General features: G+C 43.2%; 1 protein-coding gene across 2 annotated transcripts in view; it reads right to left on the bottom strand.

The window, feature by feature from the left end:
• The window catches only part of TRPC3 (transient receptor potential cation channel subfamily C member 3), a 33,635-nt gene extending 15,382 nt beyond the window's left edge, over positions 1-18,253 (bottom strand). Inside the window, exons 1-3 of one of the 2 annotated variants that reach the window (XM_074542040.1) lie at positions 18,117-18,253; positions 8,112-8,883; positions 47-232 (exon numbers count right to left, since the gene is read on the bottom strand). In XM_074542040.1, coding sequence (XP_074398141.1) covers positions 47-232; positions 8,112-8,883; positions 18,117-18,229 — 1,071 coding nt within the window. In that variant the 5' untranslated portion in view covers positions 18,230-18,253. Of the gene's footprint in view, positions 1-46; positions 233-8,111; positions 8,884-16,856; positions 17,534-18,116 lie in introns of those variants that run through there. The other variant, XM_074542039.1, reaches the window with a different exon arrangement.
• Positions 18,254-20,574: the final 2,321 nt, after the last annotated feature.

Genomic DNA, 20,574 nt, shown 5'->3' with positions numbered 1-20,574 from the left:
CTGCAGAAGGAGGAGGTGGCAGTGCCTGAGAACTGTGAGCAGTTACCTTTTTGACTTCGTACTTGATGGCCAGCTTGACGCGGCTCAGGGACGCGCGGTGCCGCTGCGCCTCCAGCGGCTCCGCGTTCAGGTCCCCGTTCAGAATGGCCTCCACCTCCTCCGAGTCCCGGCACAGGTCCAGGACGCCAACCACGAAGTCCTTGCACTGCATGGACAGCTTGCGGTAGTCGTTCTGCAACGGGAGGGGGACACCACATGGCCTGTCACACGTGTGCTTAAGAGTCAGTGGGGAGGAGAAAAAAAGGACCTGCACAACTTGATAAAAATGAAGTGGTGGATTTTTACCGTGTCACGTTTGGAGTGTATCAGATATTACAGAATTTTCGTACAGCAGAATGTTCTGTGGGAAGCCAGAACATCCCTCTGACACTCCAGGACAGCCAGGACCCCTGCCAGGGGGCTCAGAAGCTCTGGCACAGAGCCCAAAACCCCTGTGGTTTTGATTATGACCTGTAGAGCAAATTGCTAACTTTATATGAAGATCAGCAAGCCACAACAGTTTAGGAAGAACAACAGTGAAGTTATCACGGGGTGGAAAAGTAGATTTTGGGGTTTCTAGAATAGGGATTCAGGAGGCAAGATGGAGGGATCTGAGTGCATCCAGCCTTTCTCCTTCTTCTTGGCCTCCATCTTCTGCTGTGATGTTGGCACTTACAGATGGGTTTAGAGTAGAAGCTTATTGTGTAACATAGGTGACAGGTATTGGGAAGTAATTGTAAACATTGTATATATAGTTTTTAGTGTAAAGACATAACACAGCCTGGGGGCAGGCAGAGTGCCTGGATGGACCTCAGCAGGGCAGGAGAAAATTTTTTATAGATAAGATACAATAAACAACCTTGAGACCAAGAAATGAAGAACTCTGACTCCTTCTTCAAGCACTGGGCTGGGAAAAGAGACTTTTAACATCTGTTGGGGTCACAGCGATCACCAAAATATCCCAAGACAGAATCATTCATTCTCTGACATAAGGTGAACACCTAACAGGAGTTGTTTACCAGAGCATGGGAACATGTACCATTATATAGCAATAACCTGGGTGGGCAACAAGGGGCACCTGAAAATATAAATTTCACAAACAAAGCAGGACCAGGACTATTAAAAAAGGAACCTCATTCCTGCAAAAACTTGGCTGACAACTAATGAAGTAATTGCCTTTCAGCTCTTTCTACACTGCTCAAGTGGCTGATTGCTCGTTACTCTGATGTACACCAGGTACATTTCCCCCTTTTTCCTTTCCTACCTTCAGGCACAGTGGGTTACAGAGTAACTGCAGGACAAAAGCTTGGGCACCAACATTGCAGGCAAAATACCCCAAATTTCCTCTAAGAGTGCTCTGGAAAGAACAGGAGAATTCATCTTCTTACATGTTCAGTCTTTCCAAGGACTAGCATATCAACATCAAATATTTGCTTCTGTCTAATCTTCTTCCTCCTCTGACAAAACATGTGTGGCTGCATTTCAGAATTTTTAGCTAACTCTGTAAAACAAGCACATCAGAAATTTTGCGCGTACTTTTGTTTATACTTGTAAACGTCTCCCACCACCTCTGTGACATTACCTATGAAGCCTTATCTTGATCTCTGCTTCAGCACAAACCTAGGTCTTCATTTTCATGTCCATGTCCTCTCAGACAGGTTCCTAGAAATTCCATATCTGAAATGTGGCCTCTGATTTACTCACATGAGGCTACAGCTGAAGGAGGAAACTTAACTGAATCTGCCAATTTTACCTTCAGCACCCAAGTAAAAACAGCACAACTACCTTTTTCAATTACTCCATAGTTTTTCTTCGGGTTTTTTTCCCTCTGCCAGACCACCAAAACACTCATTTGAGCCCTCTGCCTCTCCATTTTTTGTGTTTTACTGTTTATTTCCAGATATTGCCTTTTCAAAATTACTTTTTGAGCGTGTAGATTTTCCCTTAGAGGTGCCTGTCTTCTCAAAAATGTTTCCTTACTGCTTCTGCCCTCATAATTTTCTCACTTAAATTATTTTTCCTGAAACCCTCACTTCTTCCTCCTTTCCTAAGTAATTTTACCTCCTCCAAAACTAGCTACCAGTAGTTTTGCTAAATTTTCAACTTAGCATCTACACAATGAGGCAGAGAAACTAATGTGCTTTCAGTAGTTACAAATTATTTTGGGAAACGATGGGAAAAGAAGCTGCACAGGCTAAGTGCAAGAATCAGCCATCAACCCCATAGGTCACATTCAGCTATGAATGAAAATGAAATACTACTGGAGACAAACAAATACTCCTAGAAGTTGTGTTATTACACAAGACTAACATCCCTGATACAAACTTGGAAACAACCTGCCCGAATCATAGACCTTAAACAGGATCCTGTTATTTTCTTTGGTCATAGAGGACAAATTAATTCAGTTGTCAGTGAAGCAACAGGATGTAAGGTTATTTTAGATTTGTTTTTGGTAACCAAGGGGAACAGGACAGATGAGCCAATTATAAAAATAATACTGGGATGTGTGATTAAATTCAGTGAAGGGATAAGCAAGCTAATCTATGACCAAGATTCAGGACTTAGAAAAAGGCAAAGTGCTGTCTCATACATCAAGAGTTCTGTTATTGCTATAGTGCAAAGATTCCATATCCTCAGAGTTCTATACCTCCTCAATGTTTCTCACAGGCAGCTCCTCTAAGCACTGACTGTTCCTGGTCCTTGCAGACTCCAGATCCCACCAATCCACTCTTTTATGCCACTGCTCTTATTGGCTACAGGTGTGGCCTGTTAACATCAGGCTTGCTCCTAATCTTTAGTAATTGGCTCAGCTGCAACTCGTTGGGGATAAGGTTACATTCTGTACCACCTTCATTTACCCATGCTGTATCCCCCTACAGCAAAGCTGCATAAAAAAGTTAATCAAGGGAGTGAAATATACTTGCCTGCATGGAGGTCTGAATGCAGATAGAGCTTTTACATGAAATGTGATTACAAAGATAAAAACCCTGCAAAAGAAGACTCCAGGATGGTGGCTAGAAAATAGCAGCAGTCAAAAAAAAAAGGAAAAAAACAAAGAGGAAGAGTCTTTCATGACAGCCTAGTCAAGAAACAGCTTCATCACAGAGGCCAAAACTCTGAGTACAAACTGCTAGAATACAGGTTTTGTATTAGTCAAGTGCTTCATGACATAACACAACCCAAATTTTGTCCTTGTATGAATAAATATGTGCTGTCCAGTTGCAGGGACAGGCTTCAATTACAAAGTGTTTTCTCATTATTTTGCTAATTGTGAAGAAACAGAAGAAGAAATAGTGGATTTCTAATAGTTAGGAAATAATAAGAGTTATTTCCACGCTTTGCATGTTTGCCTACCACAAGAGTTACCCAGATTTCTTCTAATAGCAGTAGAACAACAGTAAAAAGATGAATGACATGTTTCTTTATTGGTAGATACACCACTTGCTTACAAGAATGATGCTTATTGCCAGATAAGATTAACGATAGCATGGATGAGGTTTAATTCTGTCAAATTTAAGGAATAAATACAGCCTACATTATTCACAAATGCTGTTATGAGAACTGCAAGCCAGTATGTGCATTCTTAATATCCCACTCTGGCTTTGAATCTTACAGCAAGAAAACTTGTCAGATTTCCCTCTCCAGGTCTTTATTTACCAAATCAAATTTATCCCAGTCTATCTGATTGCTGTACAGAATTAAACAGACAAACAGTACCTGATTCTCAAACAACCTTCTACCTCTAGGGTGTTCTAGGGTGTTGTGTGAATATCAGGAACTTTAATCTATGGCCCCAGTCATCCAAATCACCTCTGCTCACTCCTGAGAACATACAAATTAAGACACCAGATCAACAGTTGCACAAACATCTTTGTAACATGAAAAAATATCAGCCTGCACCCTGTGTTTCCAGGTTCCCAGGTGACTCTGGGACATTCAGGCCAAATGACAACGACTGGAATTTCAAAGCTGAGTCTCACAAGCAGTTTCAGAGGACTCTGACACACATCAAAAGCCTGCCCGAATTTGTGTGTTCTGTTCTCCCTCCTCACATCAAGCACTGCCCTGTGAATTCATCTGGAGCCTTGACAAAGAAGGTATCAGTCTGTGTGCAAAGAACAAGAAGCACGAACAGAACACCTTCAGCTGATTGAGCTCGAGATTTGTAACCACTGCAAAGGAAATTTATTCTGAGCCATCACATGCACTCAAACAAAATGTAGGGATCTGTGTTTTGGTACACTCCTGCAAGCACCAAAGCTCACGAGCAATGCACAACTAATTCACAGCCATTACACTGAATCATAAATGCATGTTATGATCTGCTAAAGGGCCACTTTGCTATCACATATATGGTGAGATTGCACATGTAACTGTATATGCAAAGAAAACACATAATTGCACTAATGGTTATGGATCTGGGCCCTGTCCTTTCAAAAGCTGAACCTAAACCTAGATCAAGCTTGCACACTCTTTGTTAGTTCAGCTGAGATAACACTATGTAAATTTACTTGGAACACTGACAGATTCTGCTTTTAGATGCACGTCCACATCTTCTGTTGGTTCAGTAGGAGCTTTTAGCAAAACTGGGAACAGGGAATTTTTTTTATCCTATAGAAAGCAGGACTAGCACCTTTTTGATCCTTGCCAGAGCAATTTCAGCTGGGACAACTGAGCTTGCTTACACAGGACAGTATTTAGTTGAAAGCTGGTATAAAGAGATAACCACAGGGCTTTTAGCCACCTCCTCTCTCTTCCTATGGTGACTCCAAAGGAAAGTTCCATCAGCTGTTCTGACTGCCAGAAATCCTCCCTTCCCTGGGCAATAACAGCTTTAAAGTTCTCAGGGAGGAGGGTGGATATCAATTAACTTCAGCAAACCAACCCAGACACTCCCCAAGCCTTGCTGCAGTGGCCATGGTCTGCTAAAAATAGGAGAACAGGAAAACATTGAAATTGGGAATATTTGTGTTGCAAACTACTTTGTGGTGCTACTGGAAAGGAAAAGATAATCCCCCAGCTATGGCAATGGTCATTTTTTTACATTAAGATACAGTTCCAGTTTTTACAATTTGGTTGCATTCCTGATTGAGATCAAACTGAAATTCCTGATGTCATCTGAAATCCTGCAGGCAATCCCTGGAATTAGGAGACCAAGGGGACTAGGAACACCAAGTGAAGTCAGAGAAATACTTGCACTCCCTGCCCTGGCCATGAGAGAATTGAATAGAGGAATACATGGGAAGAAGACAAGTGGATGCAAAGATCAGAAAGGATCAAAAGTGTCAAGAAGAAATAAATATAATAGATGAAGAGCAAAAGGACAAACAGCAGGTTGAAACAAGGATTTCACAATTGGAAGTAAGGAAGCTTGGAGATGAAAGGAGTAGAATCAAAGGGTCTTTAAGGCTCTGGTCTCCTCATCTAATTTTTTTTTAATTTTCAGCACTTTTTTTGCTAAATGTCATGCATCTTCCAGGAAAAATCAGGGCTCTGTGGTCTCTTTGAATCCTTTCTCCTAAAAGGAAAAAAAAAAACCAAAACCTAAAAATCAATGTGATCAATCAGGTTTTCTTAAGGAACTGACTGTCATGAAAGAAGGTCCGAAATCACCTTCCCACATTTCTAAATCCCTCGTGCAAACACTGGTTTGTGCATTAGAATTTCTTAGTGTAAATGATAAGCAAGAGGGGCAGACTGGGCTTTGCATATGCAATGGATGTTAGGTTCAATTTAACAAGAATTCACCAGGAAACTTGGCCCTCAGGTGTTTTTAAACAGGTTCAACCTATGCTCTTTCTCTGAGGGCAAATCACCCACAACAGTATTTTCTGTAGGAGTGTTCTAAATCCTGGAAGCAGAGCAGGCACAGGAAACATTGTGGGCCTTAATATTCCATAGATACTGAGAATAAATTGCGATTTAAACAGATTTGTCCATTTTTTTGTTGTGAGACAGATGAAGTATTTTGCCCATTTTTCTCCACCCTGAAACAGTTCTGCTCAGTGCTGTGCTACAGATTGAATTGGAGTGGAATTCTGGAGAATTTCCAGTGATGATCCTAGAGGAGAGTGCAGCAGAAGTCTGCAGGAATGCAAATGCTGGATTAGAAGCCTTCTCCTCTGGGATGTGACAAAGCACACAAGTTATCAGCCCAACACCTTCAGATGACAGATCTGTAGGGAAGAAAGCACTGAAAAGGGAGTTTCAGATGGGAGGAACTCCAGGGAAACACTCAGCTCTCCCATCAGGCTAGATAGCAACAGAAGGGAAAAAAAGAGATGTGACATCAATGAGGGAGAGTAATTACTTCACTGGAATGTTTTGACACTGATGAGAAGCTGGAATTTCCACCCCAGCAAGGAGTCTGGGACAATTTTTACTGCAGGTGCCAAAACTGAATCATCTGATACACCTGGCAAGGTTGGTAGCCATGAAAGTGCTATCCAAAAACACTGAAATCTGTGAAAACAGTGAGTTCTTGGGGTTTTAGGCACCCCAAAATAGCAGGGAATTACCATTTTAAAAACGGAAATAATTTTTTCAAGCTCTGGTTTGAACTTAAAGCTCAAGCAAAAATCTTTACTTTTTCTCCTCCAAAATTTCAAGTTACTTGTTTTTCTGATGAAATTCGTATGCATGGTGTTAGTACCTGTGAGATGGGAGTCTCCTATTAATTTCTTTCCACTGAAATTTTTCTATGCAATTCTAATCACCTACATCCTTGCCTAACAAAAACACAATGCAGCTTGCCCTAATTTAGCTTTTGGGGGCAGGGTACTTTTTCACTTGAGGAAAAAGAAAAATCTGACATTTTTTCCTGAATAAATACATTGAGGAAGTATTCAATTCATTTGCCAGGTTACACAATACACAGCATAGTAAGAGTGAGTTCCTTCAGCAAAGAAAGGAGAGGAAGGGTCAAAGCTAAATTTTACATTTCATCAGTCTGTGTTATAATACATTAATCCTTCTCACCACTGAAAATTTATTTTTTAAATTCTCTTTTAACTCACTCAACTGAATATAGACCTATTCTTTCTCAGGAATTTTCCTCCTCTTCTGTTAAATTTCACTTGGTTAATTTCTGCTTCTTTCTCCGGGTTGTTGTAAATTCCTTCTGAGTACTCCACAGGGTAAGCAGTGTCAGCTGCTGTTTGGAGAGGTTAATGCATCCTTAGTCTCTCTCAGATCATCTTTCAAGATATTAAATGAGCAAGTGGTACCCAACACTGGCCTTGCAGAACCCCAATAAAGTTGCTGTTACACCCAGAGACAATGCTGAGAATGTCTCTACCCACTGAGAGCAGTCTGTCACTCCCCAAGCCAAGCTTTTCTCATTACAAGCAGATTACTGGGGTTTGATTTTTGGTGGGGTTTGGCTGCAGGGGGAGAATGGAGAACAAGAGGAAAAGTCCTTTTCAAGGAGTCCAACTGAACAGGAAAAGCATTTAAAAAACCACTGGGCAACAGTTAACTAAGCCAATAATTGAAATATATAAAGAAGGCAGGGCACTGACGTACGAAAGCAGATACAGCTGAAAACCAGGTAAGAGGACCAACATCTGTAAGCAGTCTAACAGCTGGTTTTGAACACATGACATTGCTAAAAGGTGCATCCAAAAAAAAAAATCCACTCTGGGTATTTTTAACAATTTGGAGACATCAGTCAAAATCAGTACAAATTAAGGTCAGTGCTGCAGTGCCCCCAAGAAAAGCCAAATATTTCTGCTTTTTGCACTTATATTACTCAGCATTTGTAACTAAGAACAGTCCTTGTGTGCTGCAGCAACCTGAATTGTTTTCTGTCTGCTGCAAGGTTATCAGAACGCACACTTTTTCCAGTTTCCAATTTTACCAAATTTCTCCAAACACAGCAGGTGCAAAAGCAATTTTATTCCATTAAAAATTCCTTCTAAAGGCTTAAGTATCAAGAATAAAAGAGACAATAAGATGAGAGTATTTGTAATTGGAAAAGTAAAACACGGGGAATCATTTCAGCATCTAAGGACAACATGAAGTAGCAGCAACTTTAAAACAATAACAAAGACAGAGAAACACAAAAACATTACCTTGAATTCTTTTTCAATGTTGGCCAACTTGGCAAGTTCATTGCTGAGTTCGAGTGCAGTGAGCACTGGATCTTCGCTGGAGAGGGACAGATAAGCCGGACTGGCCAGTCCTTTGTAGGCATTTATTCTTGACCTAGAGTGACTGAAAGAATCATGTTTTTGCTTCTCTGTACAGTCATTACATTTGCAGAAATAATCATGAGGTCTTTCTATCCTCGCTCCTTTCATCAACAGCATGTGCACGACTTCGTATTTTTGGCAGTGGGCGGCTAAAATGATGGGAGTGATGTCTGGAGAAAAGCGGGTACCGTCTTCGTCATAGGAATAAAAATCATCATCCTGGAGCTCCTGCTCACAAGGGCTCAGAGTCAGTCGCTTGTTTACCGAAAACCCAGGATGATTCAAAATTGCTTCCACTATCCTAATGTAACCCTTGCTGATTGCGAGCAGCAGGGCATCTCCAATCCGTGCCAAGTTCTCTTTTTTTAACAGAAGCTCTGTCACTTCCAAATGTTCATTCCCCACAGCGAGCTGCAAGGCGTTCTGGCCCATGTAGTCAACGCAGTTGACATTGAGCGTCTTGGACTCCTCGAGCATTTTGCGCACCACGGGGATGTTGCCGTACTCGGCGGCGTCCAGGAACCGCTCCTCCTCGGCCGTCAGGCTCGTGCCCCTGTTGTTGAACATGAAGGCCGGGCCCCGGATGGCCTGCCGCCTTCCCTTCTCCCTCATCATGGTCATCCGCCTCAGCGACGGGCTCTCTTCGATGTACCTGAGGAAATAACGAGCAAGAGGTAACAAATTTTCGCTCTGGTGGTAATTTGTAACTTCCGATCCTGTGGCTGCAACAATTTATTTTGTGCCTTGTCCTTTGCCCATTTTCTGACAAGCAGTATCCTGAATTGGGATTGCTCTTGCTTGTCTGCAATCTAAAGGCACTCACAGGCTCAATGCCTCAGGCCACTGCTGTTCTCTTAGCATGGTCAAGATTTATTAACATTTCTCATTCCTGTTAAGACATTGCTCCTCTTCAGAAATCCCTCCCATATATAAAATGAAAACTCATCTACTGCTTTCAGTAGTAATTAATATTAATATATCCAGTAGTAATTAATATTATCCATCACAGGCATTCAAGCTGATGGTATAGGTAAGGCAATACTTAATACTTACCATGCTGTAGATCACATAAAAGTGAGGTGAAAACACCTTTTCTTCAGGGTGTCTTGCCAAGCAACACGTGATGAAGCCTGATCACAGCTTCTCGTGTTACTACTAGAAACGTTAAACCTGGAAGCTTCTACTCACAAATCACTTTGGTCCAATTACAGATTTTTGGATGACAATACTAAATACACTAAATTCAGCAGACTTTCTACAAGTAAACTGTTCACAGGTTCCAGGCACCAGGAGTCATCAAGTATGGACTGGGATCAGCTCTCACTCCAGTGGACTCCTGCAATGCTGAGGATTGTATTGGGCCTGTTTCTATATCACCCATTTCAGGAGCTGAGAGGGGCTGTGTGCACATTCTTGTGCCATGATCAAAAAAAAGGCAAGTCAAAGAGTTAAGGAATGAAAATTGGGATAACTGCTGCACTAGAAAGAGGAAACCTGGGTGTAGGAAAGAAATGTTTTAAAGGAAAATGAGAACCAGCGAACCCGTGAATTCTCCACAGAAACCAGTTGCAAAAGAAGAAAGAGGGAGGAAAGAGATGGGTAACAGATGAAAAGAATGGCTGAGCAAGCTAATTTGGCAAACACAGAAACTGGAATTATGAACCAGGGAATGTGCTCAGAGAACAGGCAGATGGGATGCTGAGCTGGATCTAGCAAGGCAAGGAAACAAGAGAGGGGCAGGGAGGTTCACAGCAGAGAGACTGGACAGAAATTGCAAAGAGAAGGGACCCAGGATGAGAGGCTGAGGGGCAGACACTGCCTAGCTGGAGCAAACAGCAGCAGGAGACAGCTGCCTGGCAAGGTCAGCAATCTCCCTTGCCTTCTCTAGTCCAGCTGAACAGTGAGGAAGGCAGCCTCCAGCTGCTATCAGTTAATCCAGTAGCTCAAGAGACAGAGATCACTTGGGATGATTTCATGGGCATGGAGACACCAAGTGCTGCTGATAAACAATATGACTTAATGGAGGTGTGCTTTCAATACATACAATGCTCTACATATATATATATATATACATAATACATAGAGATAAAGAAATCTTTCAAGTTCCAAATTTGTTTCTTAGGTCCTACGTGCCTCTGTTCCTCATCTTTAGAAAAAAGAACAGTTGGCTCCCATCTTACAGGAGCATTGTGAAAATTAATTTTTTTTTTTTCACTTTGCTGAAAAACTCAGACACAGGAGTAAAAGGCCAGACAGAAAAACTGAAAAGGAAATTAATCCTTCTACCCTCAGTGCATTAGAAGAGATGTGAGTCCATGTAATGAATGCCAAGGGCAAACCAAAATATTAAACAACCATTTTTAAGCAAACCCTGTCAGTCTGCAAAAAAGACAGAACCAAGGGAAAAATGCCACACACACCTTTGGGCACACAAGGGCTCTGCACTAAAGTGGACACAGTAACATCTGCATGGGCAGCTCTGGAAGGTAAACACCCAAACTGATGCAGGTTCAAATCCACAGACAGAGAAACAGCCTCCTAAGTGCTGCTGGGGGTTGATTTTTGAGGGTGTGGTCTCTCAAGAAGGAGCTCTGTTGCCACTGCACCAAATATGCCCGTTGCCATCTCTGGGTGCAGCACTGCCAGCCCCAGGATTTCTCATTGGGCAGAACTAATTGCATCCAGGTTGGAAGGACAGGCCTGCCCTTGCAGCTATCTACATCAAAATGTACAATTTAATCACTTGATCACCGCCACAAACATCCTAAAACCCAGTCCAAGCCCTGGGCATTTCAGTGAACACAAATGGGCAGCTCAGTTGCTCATCAAGCAGAGAGATTGTGAAACTCATTAGCAAGGGCAGGTCTCTCCTGGGATGAGGCATTTGATCTTTTTACCTTGTTATCTGTGGCTGCCATTTCTGGACTACCTGAAGTAGCCTGAGTGGCACCACAGAATAAGCAATGTTAACTGCTATTTACTCTTTGAAAGATGACAAGGCAAACATGACATGATCCATTCTTTCTTTTTTTTCCTCACTTCCATACCACTTTCTTTAAATCTATAAAAAAGGCTGCATAACAGAAAGGATTTGTAACTCTGTTAAAGACAGAATTGATTTAATGTCTTAAACCTCAGGCATATTTCCCACTTAGGAGTGCTCAGAAATAAAGACTTGAGCCCAGAGTGCACATTTTGAACAGCCACAGTTCGCTGCTGTCTTATTGCCCAGCAAAATCAGAAGTAAAACCAGATACATTGTCTTCTCATAATTTCTTTTTAAACAAGATCTTATTGTCTTTGCTGTTACACTTCCACTCATCCTCCACATCCAAAATCACACAGATACAGAAATGTAGTGTTTAATGTTATGAAGAAAAAAAATTATAGCTATTAAAAATGTAACAAAGACAAAACAAATTGACTCTTGCTGACTTCTTGTTTTAAGAAGACTCTAAGCTGCCACTTTGAATCTCATTTATCTTTTATGAAATACACAATACGTTTTTTCTTATATATTCAGTTTAATTTTTCAGCATAAAATGAAAATAAATATCATATTTCAAATTATCTACCTTCCATTCAAACCCCACTATCTGGGTGATCACTGAGGTGATTCATCTGACTTCTGCAGAGACACACACATCTCCTTTCACAAGTGTCCTCTCAAGAGCGGCTTCCTAGGAAGGAAGAAATCCTTAACTGTAAACCTTTTGACAGAAATGATGGATCTGAAGTGACTGCAATACCTTCTCGAAATAAAGATGGACGAAGCTTGGTATTTTAATGACTAAAATATTGTCAAGGCATCTCCAAAAAAAAAAAAACAAAAAGCAAAAACTCTTGTGCACCACCACAGGGCCACAAGGCTGCTGTGTTCATCCACACTTCTCCCCTCTTTTTTTCCACTTTTCCCTCAGCAAATTCAAGGACCTTGAAGCCAAAATAGCTCTGGTCAGAGTAATGCATGCAACAATCGGGTACTGGGTCTCCTTTTCCTTTTTCTGCTTTCCTTTTCTTACATCTAATATTTTAGCTATCCCAAACTATCGATAAAATAGTTAGTTTTTAGTTTTACGTGTTTGACCACTTTCAGCATATTTTATATGTATTATTTGCCATCTGAAATAATCAAACCAGCAAAATCTCAAGTTGCATCTCTCAACATCATGAGACTGGCTTAAAAATATGATTAAAGTAGAACTAAGTGTGCATTAATTACTTGTGTTCTATTTGCAAAGCCTTGAAAGTTCAAATATTCAGCCTTGTCTCTGTAAGGTACTGACAACCTAATTTAAAAAAGGGGGAAGGAGAGATGGGAATCATGATGCTCCACCTCCCAACTGTTCCAAATAGTTCAAAAACACATACACAAAACCATCAAGGTATCTGTAGAATGCATGGCAATAAAACCACAAAAGAACCAAGTAAGAAAAATGCCCAATTATTCTGTATTAATTGGCCAGTAGAGATAAAGAAGGATGGAATTGGAGATCAGCCATGTAAACTGAATGAAGCACACCTGTCCCACCACATCTGGACACGTTTCACTCGGCCCTGAGCCTGCAGCTGTCTTGAGGAACTCCAAAACTGCACTGGAAAGAAGGAAGAACATCAAGAACTGTGCAGCAACCTTCAGGATCAGTCATTCCTCAGCTCTGCTGTGCAGAACTCCCACATGAGTGAGGCCAAGGCTCCTAAAGGAGCACAGCACCTTTCAAGGCCTTTCCCTAATGAAAAGCATCACAAGCTCTCAGGCACAGCAATGTTGTGTGCACTCTGAACAATTCATTGGTTCATTACAGACCTGGTAGATAAGACATACAAAAGCCTCTCCTACATTACAACATGTTTTTGCTTACCTCAAGTATTTTCATTTAAAATGTATGACTTTCATATGGGAAATAAAAAACTATTTTAAAAAAGATTTCCCGTGGAACAATCAATGCCCACTCATCTCCTGTTTTACTACGACCTTACATTGCATCATATCCTTGCCTGGTCAGAGTTATTCCTACAAGGAATGTACAAAGCAAGACATTTGAGCAGCACAGCAACTACAAAGGACTGGAAAAAAGCACAACAATCTCTCTGCTTCTGCCATGGGCTGTTTCAATTACAGATTTCTACTGTTACTCTACCTATCCCTTTTCATGTTCAATCTAGAACTGCAGCAGAAAAGAAATGTGGGATGGAGAGTTGACCTGAGAATTCCTTTTTCCTTATCCCACTCTTTATCTACAGCAATCCAAAGGATTTATAGTTTTGTTTCTAAGTCTACTTTTTAACACTGCACACAGCATAAGCAATTTTAAAGGAAAGGAGAGTAGCTGAAGAAACAGAGATTTTATCCTGGGTCTTCCCCGATCCATAGAGAAATTCATGCTGAAGAACAGGCTGTTACTCTCCCTGAACTATCACATGCAATAAAAGATGGCATCAACAATTTACAAGCAGTTTACCCCCCTGCTAAACTACAGCACACGAGTGATCCTGATTCCCTTCTAGCCCTGAAAAGGAAATGCAGCCCAATGGTAACAGACAGATCTGATAAGCACACAATGCCAACAGCTCTTAAAAGAAACACCACCAGAGTCAGCCGAGCAGGAGATGCAGATCGTGCCTCTTGCTCTGCCAAAAGTCACCTCTGAGGCCCCAGTTTGAAAATTACAGACCCATAATTGCCTTACAGAAGTGCTCAGACACACACACACAAGAGCAGTTGTGGTTAAAGTCTCCTGAGATTTCTCAAAGTAAGCCATCTCAAGTGTTTTATTTGCTACTGCAGCAGAAAAAGCCAGCTCTTCCATGGGAGGAAGCAGCTCCTGGCTCTGAGCAGGACCAGAAGCAGCGCTGGAGGGGCAATCCCATCCTCACTGCCTTTCCCAAAGGAAGGCTTTCCCCTCTCTCCAGTCTCTGCTTCTCCTGTGGCAGAATGGGCCAAATGGGATACATTTGTTTCTTCACCACTAAAACTGGCGTCTCCTTCATGCACGCTGGCTCATGTTCCAAAAAATTTGGGAGTCCCTGCACCAAAATCCAAGATGCATTAAATGACAGCTTCCTTTTCCTTTCTGTGAGCTACTGCCTGGGCTTTCCAGAAGAGGGAGGCTAATTCAGCTGAACAGCAGAACATAAATCAGGCCAGCTGCAAGATCTGACTGAGGTCTATACTCTCCCACTGGTCTGAAACGACACAATCCATCATCCAAAATGCCCTCATGTCATCTCACACAAGTGCTGGCTCCCAACTGGAAAGATTTAGTCCAAAAAAATGGAAAAAAAATTACAGTGAAATATCAGGAGGAGGTGTACATGCACTTAGGGGATGGAACAAACTCCTGCCCCACGAAACTATGCAGAGCTTTTTCTGACCATTACCCTTCAATAACTCCTCAAAGGAAAACACCAACCCTCAGAATTCCTGTGGGAAAAAAGGACCATGTTTTGATGGCAGGAGGGCATTTATGCACACACAGAACAAGGCAAAGATCTCACCAGGAAAGAGCCAAGTTAACAGGGCTGTACCAACAAAGAATTGTAAAGCTCCTCTGAAACTTAGTCCTTTCTTTGTGTTGTGTGTCTCTAGCCAGAAAACTACACTGTGATTTTCAGAGAGACTTGGGAAGTCAGGTATCTGATGCCTACTACATTTCATTTACAGGTCTTGTCCACCTTTTCCCCACTGGGGCACAGAGTACCCTGTGAAACAAGTACTACCTCCAGTCTGCAATCTTAGTGGGAATCTGAGGTTAATTACTTTTTTTTCCCAGCCATATTTGGCACAGGAGGGAGCCAGCTGTACACTGACAGGCACTTTGCACAGGCTGCTGCTTTCAGAGATTTCAGAACCCAGCCATGTCTGCCTTCATGGGCAAACTCCTTCACATCTTCCTTCCTCTTTCCCTCACACCTTGTGCTGACTATTCACACTACAAATCCTTCCAGCCAAGGACTCTCACTCTGTGCCTGCTAAAGTCTGACATGTGTTAATCTGAGCACATCAGGAACGAGCTGATGCTCATCTTTATCTCATCAACACGCACAATGATTTTAGGCACTTGCACCAAACACACAATGTTACTCCAGGAGAAAAATCCCACTGCTACACCAAGGATAACCACAGTCACATAACAGGGAAAATCTAATTCTGTGTCTTTTGCCTCTATACCCAACAGTTCAATATACTCTTACTACATTAATCCATGTCAATTCTTTTGTCAGTCCATTGGGCTCACAGATTCCCAGGATATCAAGAATTATCCACCAGAAACAATTCCATAAGACAGAGCTCACTCCAGGCTCAAACACCTACAGCTGTATAAACTGCACTCCAGTTTGATCCCCACACCCCGTGGTGTACCCATTTCTTCAACACAGGAGCATGTCAACCTCTCTAGAAGGACACTTGGGACCCAGAAGTTAAGGACTCACAGCTTGCAATTCATCTGAGCCAGCTTCAACTGTCTAAAAATAATGTGTCTAAGTCTCTTTTTATGGCAGATAAAGACAGGCACCTCCAAAAAAGAAGATAAATTGCTATACTACTTTTCCCGCTGCTATTTCTGCTCCCATTCCATCATCTACATGGGAGTCTAGACAAGTAACTCAAGCACAACTAACTTTCTGACAGCTGAAGACATGTGAAAGTCCAATTCACTCCAAGTGCAAATTGCTGGGCACAGGGTATTTGTGAAGAATTTATGCACAGGGATGGTAAACCCCACCATTATTTGTGGTTATCCCATTCTAAACGCTACCCTAATTATTTCTGTATTTTACAGTTTTCTCTGGGGTGATTTTAATTAAGGCTTCTACAGATGCTGAATATCTTATCTTAAAACTCAGTATTTGCTATCTCGTAATTAAAATATTTAATTAAGAACTAAACGCTGTCAGGAAAACATAAAATAGTCAAGCAACCCTCTGAGGTTAAGTCTACCTAAACTGCAGCATGATATAAAAATTGGTGAATTATTCATGGACAACCTACATTTTTGGAAGTCAGGGAAAAGAAAGTTATCACCCCTACTAGTAATATTGAATGCATTTATTTTGCAGTAGGTGTATTTGCATGGGCAGCATCTCTTCATGTATCTACATAGATAGATGTTTAGGATTGTGCCTTTGCAAATAAATGGATATTTTGGAAAAGCACATCCAAGCAAGATAAGGTGCATCTCCAGAACTAAGGCTTTTCTGTACAGGTGTCCTAGATTTCTGTGGGGAATTCAGCTTTATCTCAGCATAGCTTTTAAAAATATATAAGAATAAAGCGGCAGCATTAGCAACGGGTTCTCTGAACCTTAGCCGAGCCAACAATTGGTCAATTTCCCGGCAGCTGCACTTCCATCCAGAGAGAAAACAAGAAACAAGGACGGGATGGACTCTTCGCTGCCCCGGCACACACCTGTACCCGCCTGACACCGAGGAAGCAGAGCCGGGGCTGGGGAGGGGGCCGAGGGCAGGCCGGGGCACTCGGAGCCCCTCGGGGCACTCGGAGCCGAGCGGCCGCTCCCGGGATCGGCCGGGACGGGGCCGCACCCCCGGGCCCAAAACTCGCCGGGAGCCGCATCCCTGCTCGGGGAAGTTGCCCCTCCGAACACCCCCCCGGGCCCCACTTACATGGTGCTGGCAAAAGGGGGGGGCGGGTAGTATCCGTAGGGCTCCCGGAGGGTTTTGACAGCTCTTTGCGGCGGCGGAGGGGGCTCCGGCCCCCCATTGACGCCTCTCCAGCCGCGGCGCCGGCGCTGCTGCTCCTCTTCCTCTGCCCCTTCCTCCTCCTCCTCCTGCTGCGGGGGGAAGGTCACTCTCCCCTGCTCCTTGCTCTTCCTGCCCTTGCTCGACATGGTCAGGGTCCCCTTAGGCGGCGGCGAGCGCCGCTGCTCCCGCTCCCGGCCGGCCTCGTCCGGCAGCGTGTGCGGCGGGGAAGGAAGCAGGAGGAGGAGAAAGGAGACACAAGCCCTGCTCGGCGGGGGACAGAGCACCTAGAGAGGACAAACCTCTCACCACAAACCCACGGCCACCCCGCCGCCCGTCGGCAAGGCGGCGCGATGCGCAGCCTGGCAGCGGGAGCCAGGAACTGCCGGCGAGGCGAGCAAGAAACAGGGCTGCCAACAGCAGCGGCGACTCTGCTCCCCTCCTCCTCCTCCTCTTCTGCCTGTCATCATCCCTCACTAGGACGGCATCATCACGGAGGCAGCGGGGCCACGGAGAGCGCACCCGCCTCCCACAGCGAGCGCTCCGGAGAGGAGGAGGCGCGCCCGTCCCACCTCCGCCCCTCAAGGCCTGGAGCGGGGGGGCGTGAGGGGGCGGCGCTCTGCCCCAGGAGCGCTACAAATGCCCCCCAGCCGCCCGCTGCTGCTGGTTTGGGGTGAATCCTGCTCCTGCCAGGTCGGGTGTGAGGGGAAGTCCTAGGGGGGTGCCCGCCGGGTCAGGCGTGAGGGGACTCCTGAGTAGGTCCCCGCCGAGCTGGGCGTGAGGGGAAGTCCTTCGGGAGGTGCCCGCCGAGCTCAGCCGGGCATGAGGGGAAGTCCTCGGGAGGTGCCCGCCGAGCTCAGCCGGGCATGAGGGGAAGTCCTCGGGAGGTGCCCGCCGAGCCGGGTGTGAGGGGAAGCCCTCGGGAGGTGCCCGCCGAGCCGAGCTGGGTGTGAGGGGAAGCCCTGGGGAGGTGCCCGCTGAGCCGGCGCCGAGTCCTGAGGGAGCCCGGCGCTGTCAGGCGGGGTCTATCAGCAGCAAGGTAATTCTGGCCAAAGCGGCCAACAGCCCGGCCAAAGCTGTACAAAGCTCGGCAGGTGCTTAGAGAAATATCCAGCCCCACATTGGAAACAAGTGAAGTTGAAATTTGCAGGTAAAAAAAAAAAAAGGTACTTTTGACTGACTTACCGAGCAAGCTGATGTTCCCCGAAGTGTTCCAGATGTCTCTGCCTTAGGCTTGACTGTTGTATTTCTGTGTGGTGCCAAGCTGGAAAACAATGGGAGGATGCTGAGACGCCCATGGCATGTAATCAGAACAAATTATGCTCTATAGAGCCCAGTCACAAAGATTCCCCCTGTAGAGACATATTACCTCTTTCCTTATTAGGAATTTTTTTTTTTTGGCGCATTATTTCACAGGGAAAATTATTTTGTGAGGGCAACCCCTTTACAGTCAAGGCAGAGCCTGTGAGCATTTTTTTTTGCAGAATGGTAGGTACATTTAGAGTGCATGTGTTAATTTATATATAATAAAGACTTTACTTTGTCTGCATCATGCTGAGATGCCATTTTTCTCTTGCTTTAAACTTTTTTGAGCAGCATGGGTATAAATTTCCATGAAACCACATTCCAAATCTGTATTCAGGTGCTGCTGAAGTTGAAATTTATTGAAGCTTTCCTATTACTTCAGAGAAAGTGGACTTTTTATCCACATATCACCACTAGGAAGAAATTCTCATTTGTGAGTCTCATCAAGTAGTCTTAGTGTAACATACTTATTAGCTCACACTGTTTTCAGTACTGTCCCTGGTTTTGCCTTTGTTGTTTTCTGTATGTACAAAGTTTGTCCTCATGAAGCACAGGAAAAGCCAGCCAAGGGTTTCACAGAGATAATTTTCTCAGCTGTAGCTGTGAAGGAAGAAGGCTTTGTTTTCATCAATTTAATTAACTTGCATCTTGAACTGTTTAGGGAAGTGGGGTTTTATGTTTTTCATCACATGCAGAAGCCCTTTGACTTTCAGTGGAATTATGTGCATAACAGAGCAAATTTTGCTCTCCCAGAAACTGATATATAGTGTAGCTACTGTAGCTCTGAAGTGCTTGGGGTTATTAATTTCAGTCTAGGTGTCCAACCTCATTATACACCTGCATTAGTGTTATACATTTTAAAGCACAACCATGCAGCAATCTGTCTGCATCAAACCTTGTCTTCTTGTAGGGATCCTTTGACTCAACAAATGGTACTGCCAATATTGTGTTCCTTTTTTTAATAAAAGTCCTCTGTTATTGCAGGGGGGCTACAGAAATGGACTTCCAATTGCCTTGACTATTTCCCTTGAGAACAAAACATAAAAGTACAGCTGAAAGTCAATGAGAAATCCTCTTGCCTCACAAATGTATGCTCAGAGCAAGGCGTTCACATATCAAGGTATGTTTGGTTTTTTGTTTGTTTTCTTTTCAGAAAAAGATAGAAAATTGTTTTAATATTAGTTCTTAGTTTTAAGGAAGTTTTATTCTTGCTTTCTCTATTACATCTCCCATGACTAACTTGAATTGTGTTCTGTGGGCTGTGGGTTTTTTTTCATAATTTGAGTATTGTATAATAGAGATTGGTTTGCTGTTCCTATAGTGAAAAGTAATGTTCTGTTATCCAGATATTATCACGAATAATACCCTGGAACTCATCCTTGGAAAGATGACTTGGAAGTAGTCCTTGCAGAAACCTTCATGATACAGCTCTGCATTTCAAGGGGTAAGATGATAACTCCCTGAGTAATCTTAGTACTGAAGGACAAAGGTAGTGTAAAAACAATTTACCAAATCCTTTTTTCTTTCTCCCCATAGTGTCACAGAGCCACCAAGCTGAACTAGATGGTTCCTTAGATGTGTTTAGATTAAGTGGCATATTCCCCTTTGTTTCTTTCCATGAGATCCAGCCTAAAACCAGCCAGCATGGCAACAAGAGAATCCACTGCAAATCTCCAAAGTACTTTGTATGGTTACAGTGTTAGAAATAATGCATCTTTCTAAATGGAATGTGTAGGGTAGTTCCCTTGGTCACAGTGAAGGGGTTTATAGGGAATTTACCACAGTTTGAAGTGTTTGGCTGTTACCATTGGATCAGGGATGTGAGAATCCTGTTATGATTCAACTTCAGCCATCACTGCCTTACCTGACAGTAAGAAGTTAATAATCATTGCTGTGCCTTGGTGCTATGGTGGAGGATCTGAAGTGCCAAATTCAGACAAATGAAATGCATGAAGCTGCACTTCTGAAACAGCAAAACAAGTGAAATCTAAGAGTACTGAAATTATACCTACAAAATCCTGGTCGGGGCTGAATGTCCCAGAAAACTGATTTTTCTTAATGGCTCATGTTTTTGAAAGCATTTATAATTTCATTAATCCCAGTGTTCTGAATATTTATTCGTAAAAATATTTCATGTTATCACAGTACCAAACAGATGTCAACATAGCCAAGTTGAAGAAAGTGAGGGAGAAAAGATTAATAAATTTGAAATTCCAGGCAAAGCAAGGCAGGCAAGCTTATGCTGGCTGTAGATTCAGCTGGGCAAAGACTTTACAGTCAAAGGCTGCCAATCCAGTACATTTTGTGAATGCTGAGTTGAATTTACAGGGTTTGAGAG

Source organism: Zonotrichia albicollis, chromosome 5 (assembly GCF_047830755.1).
Source record: "Zonotrichia albicollis isolate bZonAlb1 chromosome 5, bZonAlb1.hap1, whole genome shotgun sequence".
NCBI lineage: Eukaryota > Metazoa > Chordata > Aves > Passeriformes > Passerellidae > Zonotrichia > Zonotrichia albicollis.
This window is presented reverse-complemented; position numbering and strand designations above follow the sequence as displayed.